Source organism: Atta cephalotes (assembly GCF_000143395.1).
Source record: "Atta cephalotes unplaced genomic scaffold scaffold00054, whole genome shotgun sequence".
Classification (NCBI taxonomy): domain Eukaryota; kingdom Metazoa; phylum Arthropoda; class Insecta; order Hymenoptera; family Formicidae; genus Atta; species Atta cephalotes.
Genome location: NW_012130118.1, coordinates 1,077,883 through 1,091,007, shown reverse-complemented (window position 1 = coordinate 1,091,007; position 13,125 = coordinate 1,077,883). Strand labels below are relative to the sequence as shown.

Here is a 13,125-nt window from a genome sequence, read left to right as displayed (position 1 = left end):
TAATTAGTTACTTAAAGTAAACGTAAAGTAAATTAGTAACAATACTACTTTACTTTATCGAATAAATAATAAAAGTTTAACTTTCTTGTGTGAGGAAGTATATATATATATATATATATATATATATATAGATTCTGCACGCCTCACAGTATCCTCTCGTGTGAGTTGCGTGTATAATTTTAAACGTATATTGAATTACGATGAGTTTTACTGTATTATATACGAGCCTCTTAGAACGATCGACTCTACTTTATATAAATTTCTTAATTATAGCGCGCGTACTAGCTGCAATCTTTTCTGCTTTTTACCTCGTGATGGAGTAGGTTAATTTGGCTTCCGAGAGACTCGCGTATAGAAGAACGCGCGCCTCTCCACGACGATTAAGTGGTGAGATCTCTATTTACTTAGTTTATTAACTTCTTTGCTTAACTGATTTGATTTTGTCAGTTAAACATTGATGTTGCGTAGAGATAACAATGACTGAAAGGGGAAATCGACATACTTCTCTACGTGAAAGTTGACTCGATGCTTATTGATGTTTGTATACATGTCGTAGTGATAACCGCTAACGGCCGTTCTGGTATTAGGTCCTAGCAAAACATCAATAACAGGTGGTACTCTCCTTTCACGGGCAGGTATAGCCTACGTAGTCTTCTCTCTGTGGGATTGCCAAGCAGTGTTTATAATTCAAGGCCGTTGTTAATTCACTTTCCACGGATGAACTCGTCCCAGTTTCGCGGGACGCGGTCGCCTGATCTTTGCGGCGAGATTATAGCTTTAAGAAATTAATATCTTTAGAGACGCAGCCGTTAGCGCTTAAAAATCGTTCGCAACTTTTATGCTTTATCGCGAAATTAATCTCTCTAAAAGATCTTCAGAGTGGAATCTCAGTGTATAGAGTGAAATTTCACTCTTAAAAATTGACAATTGAGGCATTCTTTTTCAACATTGGCGCAATTGTCAGTCTTTAGAAATTAAATTCCACTCTATAGATTTTAGAGATATTATTAGAAATCTAGTTGTTAGCTTAATCGCGAAAATGAAGGATTGGTATTGTCTATGAAACACACATTGGATATGAGGGACGGAAAAAACGGCGACCACGATTTTTTTAATCACGACACGATGAATCACAATTATATCTGCACATCGCATTATGCGGTCTCATTCGTGATGTTATATATTGACGAAATGATATCTTCGCTTTTAAATTGCGCGCGTGACTAAGTAAGGCGTTGTTGTAATTTTTTGTTATCATCTTTGTCGATTAGATTACTTTGCTGTCAACTTTGGTATCTCTGTTAATACTATGTTACTCGTATTTTCAATAAGCGTACTATAACGTTTAAACAAAATAAATTTGATAATTTTCCGGGAAACAAACCGATATTATTTGACGTCGTCAAAATAACAACAACATCACCTTGTTTCCTGGGTTATACATTTCCCAATTGTTTTACAGCAAAGTTTGAATAACTGATTATAATTATGACTACAAAAGTTAATGCTCAATGTATCATATTTTATTTTTATCCGCTGGAGGAAGTTTAAATGTAGGAATCTGCAGTTCGATTTGCTGTTGAAAGGAAGCCACAGAACTCTGGATGTTATATCCTATTAAATATTTCACTTCGCGCGTTGCAATGAAATGTTTTGTTTATTCATGCATGCGATACAAAATTTCAAGAACTAACAGACCAAAAAAAACGCACCCCTCATACGACTACAACTGTTTGCTACAATTTGCAAGCGTACAAAAAGTGTACATACGAATGGAGATTGTAGAAAGATTATCATCGTTATTTCGTTTTGATTAGCGCAGAGCTCCATTCTTGTCATCACGTCGGCCGTTTTTAATTAACATTGCATTTACACCCAACATCCACCGTCATATTTGTACACAACGTAGTATTTAGCCCTCTGTTAAATTATTCCTGCAGTCGCGTCCGTACAAAGATTCGATTGAAATTCACTTACATAGCAGCTACAGCGAATAAATTACTCTCTTATCAATAAATTATCAAATAAATATCTAACGAATAAATCCCGAGAATCTCAACAACTCGACTATTAAAAGTAATGTAGTAGGCTAGATGTACATTTACATGAAGATCCGCACATTTCGGCAGCGATATCAAGTAATTACAATAACAATTGACGTATAGCCGTGTGTTCAGCATCAAGTACGTACATATGATCACCGATTTGCGCAGAAAAGTGTTACGAATTTTACGGCTTAACGAGAAAACGAATTTGGGATTTTACAGTCGTGCGAAGAACAAGACAAATTGTTTATAAACGCGCAATGTACGCAATCTTAATTGAAGATTGCTGTCGTTTGCAGTTCCGTATGCGCACAACGCGCGTTATGTTATGATTAATTTATAGAAAGGACGAAACGTGACTTGCAACAATGTCAACCGATGATACAAAAAAATCTTATTGATAATAGAATATCATAAAAGGGAGATATTTTAACGTTGAATTTTTCACATCTGCGCAACTACATCATACAACGATTTCAAAATATCGTACATATGTATAATAGAATTATAATCTCAAAAGAATTTCAATTTTTCCTTATTTATTAAAAATTAAACCAAGAGATGTTTATGATCTATTAGCTATCTCGATATAAATTAAATTTTCGACTATTTCCCAAATTATAGAATCAAGTTACTATTATTAATTATAATGTCTGATATCGAATTCGTCACCGATGCACGATGAACGATTACGTTATTAACTAGGTCTAAATTGAAAACATATGTTACTTCTATATCTTTTAGACTGCGTATTGCCTGTCTTCAATCGTTGCGCAAAAACCATATAATCCACTAACGTTTAACAATTTTAACGTTCTAGTTATAGAACCTTTCTTCTTCTTATATACAGCTGCTATCTATAATAACTTAATTTTATCGGGGAAGTTCTGAAAAGTGTATCGCGCAGAGGCTGTGCCACGTACTGACAATCTTGAACACTCACAATATCATTCCGTTCTATTCTTTGCGTCGAACAATTGTCCAGATTCTGTTCTTTCGACTTGCTGTATTTTAGACCGGGTGTCTACTTAGTTTTACTCTCCGAAGCGCGATTGTTAATAATCGAAAGTCACGATAATTACAAGCAGGAATCCCAGGCTGATTATTTTATATGCTTCTTGGAGAGTATTTGGAAATTGAAAGTAATTCTGTCAAGACAAACTCTCGGATATTATATAATCTTAAGTTTATCATTAATTATTTTGCTGTCAAGAGAATAGCCTCGGAGAGTATAACAAATGAACATCGCAAAAAATTTTTTTTGCTTATTTGATATCCATAATCGGATAATTTCACTCACAAAAGTTGCTTGTAGAGGATCATCCAAATTGGATTAAAAAGTAGCAATTTTTCGCATTTTAATCCAAACGTTATTGTTTAAATTTCTTCTTTTTTACATTGAGTTGCTCAACGAGCGAGTACTTTTAATTAATAACTACATTAATAATTACATTATATTCAATTGACATCCGTTTATTTATACAATTAGCTAGCTTATCGCTTATGACGCTCTTCTTTTCCAATGAAAAGTGTTTGACTGTCAAACGAATCGTGACCTTCTTGCTCGAATTAACGTTCGTTTACATTATCCAATTTAAGCGAATTAAATTTTGATTTAAGCTGATCACATTCCAGCTGACTTATTAGTGAACCGCGGAAGTTCGTGAGGTTCCATGTTCCGAAATGCTCGTTTTCTTTAACAACGCTAATAATAGATTAGAAGAGAGATTTTGCTTATCACTCACTTGGGAAAGATCAAAATCTCGCGAACCTCCGTTGCTTTATTAACAGCAATGTCGCGTTTCGCACAGTTACTACTCTAATTTCTAGAGTCGTCTGTACTTTGTCAACGACATGTTCGTCAACATTGAAAATACCTTCAAGTTGATAAATCTTTCAGAATCAATTTCAAGAATTTTGCGAATCTATATCAACAAGATATAAATAGATTTCGCGGATAGAAGAGCGTCTCTTCGACACAAAGATCGACAGGAAATTCAATAATTTAGCTTAGCTTCTGTTTCATCTTTTTCCTCGCGTCACCCTATTTTCGTTTAGCTTAGGGCGAATTTCGAGCGAATCGAATGACACGAAAGGGTGTAAGATAGCGTAGGCACTTTTAGGAAAAATGGCTGACAGTATGAGGCTGCGTGTCCACTCGAGAGTTAGAAGTCCTTATTCTCAAGTGTCAACTGTACAGTGTATGATTAACGGAGATTCTCCTCAGTTAGTATATTTATTCAAAATGGGGAGATAAGACGTTCATTAATCTTTAGGATGTCTTATAATATGATATCTAAAAGATGTCTTAATGATGTCTTAAGTTCCGATTTTGGACATGGTACGGTCTAAGTCAAGAGAATCGTCGATTATTTTCTTCAGAAATTTTGTTATCGACAGGAAAATTTTGCCGGTTTCGATAGTAAAACGCTGGAGCGGACATTCAGTCTAAGATGTAATAAGACAAATCAGGACCTACTCATATAGACGAAAGTATTCAGATAAATATGCAAGTATACATTTTAGTATACATACAATTACATAGGATTTCAGTAAACCGTGTACAATCTTGCAGAAAGAAATAAATAATAAGTTTATAATTCTAAATAAATAATAAGTTTAGAATTTACCTATAAATTTTTTATCTAAAAATCGGAAATTAACATATACGTGCTGTATAACTATTCAATTTGTTTTAATTCTGTTCGATTCTTTTTCGATTTATTTTTGTTCCTACGTAAAACGCGAAGATTAAAAGACAAATTTTCCCAAAATTCCTTATAATTTCATTAAACGTGATATATTCGCAAAGGCAGATCCTGATAGATCTCACTTTCATAGGAAAGACATGTCCTTAAGATGTATACCAAGAATTTGCACACCGCGATGAAGGATGTTATACTCTCGCGAATAGAATAAGATGACGAGACAAAGTGATTACGCACATCAAGCGCACCTATGTTCGCGCACATCTGAGAACGCAAAGAAATCGACAGCGGATCGAAATCAGCGAGGAACCTCATCAATTTAATGCTGTCACACAATATTCATTATTTTCGTACTAGAGCTGCACGCATATAGCCTACAATTAACTACGAAACGATTGCTTTTCGTTGACGGTTTAAAATAATCTAAAGTTCCTATAAGTAGTGTCGCCTTGTCAGTGACGTGTATATATAATATATTACATATTCGCCTTTGTGTATGTATGCTCTTTCTTCCGTCTCTTCACTATGTTAAAATATTTTTATTTTGTCTATTATACTAGCGCGCTTATGTAGCTTTATGTTGTTGCGCGGTTTTTTTAGTTATCCGCCGGGGACATACATGAAGAAAATTTTGCGAAAATTTCCGAAGAAAGAGCACTTCTGTATTCGTTCTTTTTATAATAACACGATAGGCCATTCGATAACCAACATTGCACTATGTATGTATACATAACGTCCGAGTCCGGAAGATATCACCTATACCGAATGAAATCGGGCTCTTTTTATAGCCAAATTTTATAATTTGCCTTTTTTTTTCAAATAATGACATGAATAAAATATTGTAATACAACTAACGCAAAATACTACAGTTTCATGTGATATATTTATTATAACAAATTTTTAAAATCAAGTTAATGCTATTTTTAAGATGACTCGATGATTAATAATGATCAAAAGATTGTTTTTAAACATTATAATTATATGAAGATATATTAAAATTTATTACATATATTCCAATGTATTCAATAAATTAATTATTAATGTTTATTAAACAAGTATATACTGTGATTATTCTTGCAAAAGAAAATTATTTCATTAGTGGAACTTAATATTAATACAAGATAAATATGATTTTATGAATTTACATCCTGAAGTAGCAAACGAGTCAACAGCGATTGATATAAACGAGTTAAATAATGAGAAGTTAAATAATAAGGAAACTTAATAAAATAAAACGCGTAGTTGTAAAACACTTTTCGTAAAAACAATAAGCGTATTACAGTAAAAAAAACGCATAAACACAGTTTTATACATCCTGCTTACATCTCGATTAAATATAATCTTTGTACAGTTTGTTTTTTTATACAGAATTCCGATTTCCTATCGACTGAATTAGAATTCGGAATGCATTCTTCACGTGAGATTCGAACCTCGGCTGATCCCTTCAACGCGATATTTCTCGTCTCTCTTCTGCTTCCGGTAGCACTTGATCTATTCGGTCTGAAGCACTTACGTTCGTGCAACCAAGTTGCGATAGCGCGCAACGAGGGAAGGGAGATAAGGACGAAGAAGGGAATAATAGGGAAAGGAGGTGCATGTTCTTTTCTCCGTAACTTGTGGACCATAAATACTCTCAATCACAAGTCCATCCTAGCAACTTGGCACTGAAGGGAGAGCAAGCTACACGATGACGTAGGACGACTTTGGTCCGGTCATCTTGTCACATCAGAATAGGCCGAGCTTGGTCCGCAGGAACTCCTTGATTGGAACATAATATTGGCTCCTTAAGGCCACCATTTCCGGCGTCTTACGCAAGCTGTTGAACAGCGTTGTGTCCGTCTCGAACACCAGTACTGTCACAATGAACAGCACCGTGATCGTCAGCATAAACGCCGGTATAAAGATCCTGACCACATGCAAACTCCTATGTTTGATCTTGCTACTAGCCATGCGTCGGACGCCCTGATGTTGCTGCTGATGATGCTGCTGCTGTTGAAGGCAGAGCTTGGAATTTTGCAGTTTCTGCATCTTCGGTACCGGTGTGACCGAACGGCTATGCGGCTTACCGGACGCGTCCAACAACTGGCTTTCCGACGAGGAATGGTCGAAGGAGTCCCTGAAGTAGTAATCGTTCGCCTCGCCCTCGTGCTGACCGACTGAAACAAAAAGGACGCGATCGATGCTATTGGATGATTGTGTTAGCGAGTAACTCATAAGAGACGAAGACGTTACATGTGCGGAGTTTTCTGACGATCCCACTCTGAGGTTTTAGGATTGTGTTCGTGGAGTTAGCTGAGTTTTTATCACATCGTAAAGTCAACTGAAATAATTCTTTTATTTGTAACGATTCACTTCCGTTTGTCTACTCGAGCACAATATTTCCTTTGCTTTAACTCTTAAAAAAATTCTACATATAGAATGAAAAGTATAAATGTAAAATCTCGAATGAAATAACTGTTTTGCGATAAACTAATTTAATTGTATACAAATAACAAAGAAATATCAATACAGTATATAAATATGAAGAAATATCTATATGAAGAAATATAAAGAAACATCTATATCAAGCATTTTATATTACAATCGAATTTAGAAGATGATAAAAATAAAATAACTCTTTTAAATATCTTCTTGAACTTGCAAACTTGCAAATATTTCTTTAAATAAATCACATTGTTATCAAGACGGAATAATTTCTGTCTGTCTATACAAAAAATGCTATTGTGTGATTCGTTGTTACAATCTACTCATCTGATTGTTTAATTAAATTGTTTATTAAATAGATATACCATGTTATTATTTTTAAAATAAAATTAGAAAGTTATGTTAGAAGAATTCGAAAGGAAACTTTAAAATTTCTAATTTCATTCAATTTGTAATTTCATTGAAAAAATAATGCATACAAAAAAGATTTCGTAATAATAGCCCGTTCGGAGGAAAATAATAGCGAATTCGGTTGGACGTATCAGTGCATATTAAAGCCGTATATTGATTAATCTGAATTTAAAAGTGAAACGGAATTATTTTGAATTATAAGATACATATTTTACTTAACAGCACAATAAAATGTATTGAGAATAAAATGTATTGAGAATTTCACGTGAAGAATTTAACCTATATGTATTTATACTTATATTAAACACATATCTAATATCTTTACATTATGTACCGTAGTTTTAATATGTACCAGTGCGCAGTGAGTCCAATTGAATTCGTTATTAGATTATCGATCTCTACAAACTGACTCTGCAGAGGAAATCGACAGAAAACTGCTTTATGTGAATTTACGTATACGCGTGCCCTCCTGTAATCATCGTACACTTTTATAATTGCGATCGTTATTTTATCAATTTAACCATCATACTCGGGACTTGGCTATATAAAGGGAATCTTTCAGTGAATATTCCTGAATATTCGAGATATCCAAAAGTGGTTTTATCCAATAACCAATTAGCAAAGTACGATGGTCAAAATATCTCGCGGATTCACTATTATATGTCACGGATTCAGGAATCATAGATTCAATGTATCGGATGTGTCTGTTTGTATACGTTAACAGGCGCAAGCCCATGCAGACCGCAATAGTCGAAGCGTAACATAAAGGAAGACGCAAGGTAACAAAGCAGAGTCCAACTCCAACAATAACGACGTACACAGTAGGAGCACAGGAGAGGCGAGGTTTAATACGCAACCATACGCAATTGACAGAAAAAGAGACAGAGGAAGGAGGACAGAAGAAGGAAATGGAAGCCCTACAATCGTTTACGCAGCGGTTAACGCAAAAGTATTACTTTATCCTTGTTGTTCACCAAGTGTTAAACAAGGATTAAATGATACTCTCTGTGCTAATTGCTGCGTAAATGAATGCACCCAAGGTCTTTGATATTTCATCCTGGGGTCTTCGTGCTTACCTGCTGCGTCCCGTTGTCCCGAATGATCGAATCCATTCGACAGTCCTGGCCTCGCGGCCAGATTCGCGCAACCGTTGGCGGTCTTCGTTGTCGCTTCGCGGCCTAGCTTGCCGTCGATCTTGCTTACCTCTACCCGTGTTTTATCGTCGTGCGCGGAACGCACGCTTCTGATAGGGATCCGTCCGTTGGCGCTCGCCGGCGCCTTCGAGCTCTTGATTATCAGGGCGGTCGATCGCACTACCATCGGGCATCGCTCATTAATCAGGGCGTTAATACGCTGCCGCACGACGTGCTCGACGTCGTGGCCCGCCAGCTCCTCCGAGCCTATCACTATTTTCTGACTGTACAACGGTTGCGGTCGGTTCAGCGTGCTCTTGGGAAATTTCAGTTTGGCTTTCGCACGGTTTGTGGTGATGGTGTTGGAAGTGGTGATGGTGGTAGTGGTGGTGGTGATGGTAGTAGTAGACGTGTGGGTGGCACTCGCATGCGTATCATTTTCGTCTACGGCTAAAAGAACAGAAAGAAAAGGAGAAAACAAATCAACCGAAGGTTCTAAAAAGCCAAAGAAGCGGCAGCGGCAATCCCGTAAAAAAAAAAGAGGTTTTTCTCGGTTATACGCGTCGCTTATAAATGCTCGATGCATGATCGATATTTATTCTTCGAGATTAAGCGGGCAATGCGAGCGACCGGAAATTCGATTTATTTCAATTTTTATACTTAGAATTCTTCCTTTTACATAAAAAAAATGAATAATGAATAAATGTACTAATTTTCGAATTTTTCAATTGTTTCTTTGGTATAAGGGGTGCTTAATTTCAAATCGATAAGGATGTAGGACCGAAAGATTATCTCGCTCTCCCAGACCAGAGAAAATTTCGCATGTTATATACAGGGTACGTCATCAAAATCCGAACAAATTTCAATTTAAATTTTCCGCTATATTGTGCCTCTGCCAAAGGTTGTTGGCGTTCAAGAAAGCCTGATGCTTCTAGTAAACAGTATATTCTCAAAATGGCCGCGATGTTGAAACCAAGGAGTATAATCGAAGAACCGGGATCATCAAAGGCCTTCGCGCTGGGCGCTCAGCAACGGAAATAATTCGGTTCTTTGGATACCCGAGATCAACCGTTCATAACATTGTGGCAAAATATACGACTTTAAAACAGTCCAACGAAGGTTCCAGTATGCCAGCGAGGAAGAGTCACTTGAAAGAACGCACCGTGAGAACTTCCGTAATCATTGAAAGGACTCAAGTGCTGATTTCGGATAACCCAGGGCAATCGTTGCGAAAATTAGTAATCGATTGTTGTGCAACAATGCATCGAATTGCATCCGAGGAGGATACTCTACTTCGATACAAATCGTATACATATGACAGAAGCTCTCTGAAGCTGCCAGAACAAGCCGAGTTGCTCGCTGCAATCTGCTATTGTGTTCTTTGAAAAACAAAGTCGGGACGAATTAGGTTCTTTTCTAACGAAAAAATTTTTACTATTGATGTCTAAATCAACCGGAGGAATGATCGATGGCCTACAACTCCGAGGATATCCCTTGTTGTCAGAATGAAATTTCTGGCCAACGTGCTAGGTGTCCAAAGAGGGTGATCATGCCATATTTCTTTAAAAAAAGGGGAAACTGTTACAAAAGAAATGTATTTGTGCGTTTTGATGGATGTAGTGAAGCTGTGGATGGAAACTGTGGCGTCCGGAAGGCCATATATTTTTCAGCAGAACGGTTCACCAGCTCATACAAGTCATTTGATTTAAAATTGATTCTCAGATAACTTCGATATGTTTTGGTTCAAGGAATTCTGACCTCCCAACAGCCCAGATTTAAATTCCTACTATGGAGCGCAGTTGAAAGGGTCACAAACAAGTCTCGGCATCCCAATATGACGTCATTAAAGACCGTTTTGAGGCATTCGTCGGCATGGACAGCGCTACATTACAGCGTGCGTGCGAACGCTTCAGACCGAGAATAGAGGCATTCAAGCTAATGGGGAATATATCGAATAATTGTGCTCTACAGGAATCCCCCAAGTGCCATGTAAAAGGATTTTTTATAATATTTAATTTTTCATTAAAAACATTTTGTTTAAAGAAATTGTTCGATTTGTCCGGATTTTGGTGGCGCACCTTGTATGCTTCGTCATACACTAATTTCTGTCAAAGAAATACTAAATATTTTCTCTCTTACTATAGTATCTTAACTTTACATTACTCGCGATTGATTTTTTTAACATAATTAGTCGCGTGAGATGTTTCTGATATTCTAACTTTATCTTAATTTTCAATATTCCTTTTTTATTATTTAAAATTAAATAAACATTAATATTTTATATATCCTTTAGATAGAAATAAATAATAAACAAATTTTTTTAATTGTAGAACAATTTGCATTAAATATGTATAAACAGCATTTATACATTTAGTGAATTTATAAGCTCGGGAGCATTCTAGACATCCCACGCGAGTAATAATGAGTTAAAACTACTGATTTGATCGTTGATATTTAACTAAAAGTATACATTTCTCCTTTATAAAATTTAAATGCAATTTTCAAACAAGCTTTTGACAGGTTAATATATTGCTGTTTCATTATTATATCGTGTATTCATGCGTCGCGGCGATGGACTCGAATGGACCAGGAAGCTGAACAAGATTAGGGAATTCAATGTTTCAAACAGGAGAAAGAGAGAAAGAGATAGATAAAGAAAGAAAAAAAAGATAGAGAGAGAGAGAGAGAGAGAGAAAGAGAGAGAGAAAAGATATAAAGATTATTAGATCCGTTAACTAACCGTTGTTTCTCCTGGCGTGAATCTCTTGGTCCTCGGATACAGTCTCCAGAAGAGGCAAAGTATTGTCTGGGCAGTAGGGCGAGCTGAGAGGAACCCCCGCACCGCCCTCCAGCATCCCGGTGCCATCCAGGCCCGCACTGTGACAGCTACGTGGTAAGCTGGAATATCCTGAAATGCGAGGGAAAGCAAATTTGTACAGTACATACATTAAGAGATCGCATTTCAATTACTTTACAATAAATATATCTTTCAATTTTATAAAAAAATCACGTCGTTGCGTAAAATTATAATAATTAAAATCCTCAACAAATTCCTAAATTTACCTAAACGTCTATCATTCTACAGAAAAATGCGTGATGGTCCGTGTTCACGAAATTACCCATCTACAGAAAAATGCGAAACATACGTTTTTCTGTACAATGGTAATATCGTGAACGTGGACCACCAAAAAGTAACAGTGTATGCAAATTACGTGGCGATGAAAAAAATTACTCACGTATTTCGACGAGATCCTGGCTCGGTGTGCTGGGGGTCGCCGGTACACTGCTGGCCTTTCTTCTTAAACACGTCGTCTGGCAGCGTTGTATCGGCGGTTCCTCCTTTCGGAGTGGTCCTGCCTCCTCCAGAACTTCCCTCTCCGTTCTTCCGGTATATTTAAATTTGTATCCCCACGAGAAGATAGAGCCGCCACTTACCACCGGCGCATCCGACGCTCTCGGCAAGCTGCACACAATCAAGCCATTAAAAGTTACTCATGACGTTCTATATATCGTACGATCGATAATCAATAATTATAAATATTAAATATTTACAATTATAAATATTTAGATATATATACATATAACACTTTATATTTTAATCGATATCGGATATGTACCGTCACTTGCAATAACAAAATGATTTATTGAAATATTATATATAAATCTCTTAACGTTGATTGTTATATACGACATGAAATTTTATCAGCTTATTGAATATGTAATATTTATAACTCTAACTCGAATTCTATTATAATTATTATTCTATTATAATATTTATGTTGTTTATGTCATCATCACAATTGTTTATGATTAAAGCTTTGAGGAAGATTAAAAATGTTAATAAAAACATTTGCTAGAACTGCAACATTGTTTATGTAATTGCTAATTACAAATTTAACAATAAGTTGTGCATCAATATTCGCGTTGGCTGTCTTTGATTATTTTTTATTAGATTTAATCTCAGAGTCGTCATATATTTATACATTTTAATTCGATAAATATTTGCAGCAGAGTATTATATCACCATGATAAACGCTTCTGAATACGTCTCTTTTAAACTTGTTCGAAAAGAATATCGTCAGGAGCGATTAATCACCTCGTTTGAATCATCAGACATGAATTTCATTCACTTGCACCGGCGACGCCGCACCGTGCGAACAGGCGCGGCATAAATATCGCAAGTATCGAGAATAGACCTTCACTCGCATTGAAATCCAACTATAAGCAGAGGATTTATGTTCGCATAAATTTGTTGAGCGGAATAAACTCGGAGCAAGAGTGTGCTAGTCCCGTGACCGAAACTGCTGTGGACAACGCCAACTCGCCGAATTTCAGTGGAATCCACAGGAATTTGATTTTCTCCTTGTGTGTGTGTGTGTGTGTGTGTGTGTGTGTGTGTGTGTG

The 13,125-nt window shown here is 36.2% G+C and overlaps 1 protein-coding gene across 1 annotated transcript in view; it reads right to left on the bottom strand.

Moving 5' to 3' along the window:
• Window positions 1–6,478: 6,478 nt before the first annotated feature.
• LOC105623182 (FERM domain-containing protein 5) overlaps window positions 6,479–13,125 on the bottom strand; it is a 34,496-nt gene continuing 27,849 nt past the window's right edge. The window contains exons 9-12 of the mRNA XM_012204581.1: window positions 11,958–12,184; window positions 11,462–11,629; window positions 8,665–9,171; window positions 6,479–6,909 (exon numbers count right to left, since the gene is read on the bottom strand). Of these exons, the coding sequence (XP_012059971.1) occupies window positions 6,479–6,909; window positions 8,665–9,171; window positions 11,462–11,629; window positions 11,958–12,184 (1,333 nt within the window). The remainder of the gene's footprint in view (window positions 6,910–8,664; window positions 9,172–11,461; window positions 11,630–11,957; window positions 12,185–13,125) is intronic.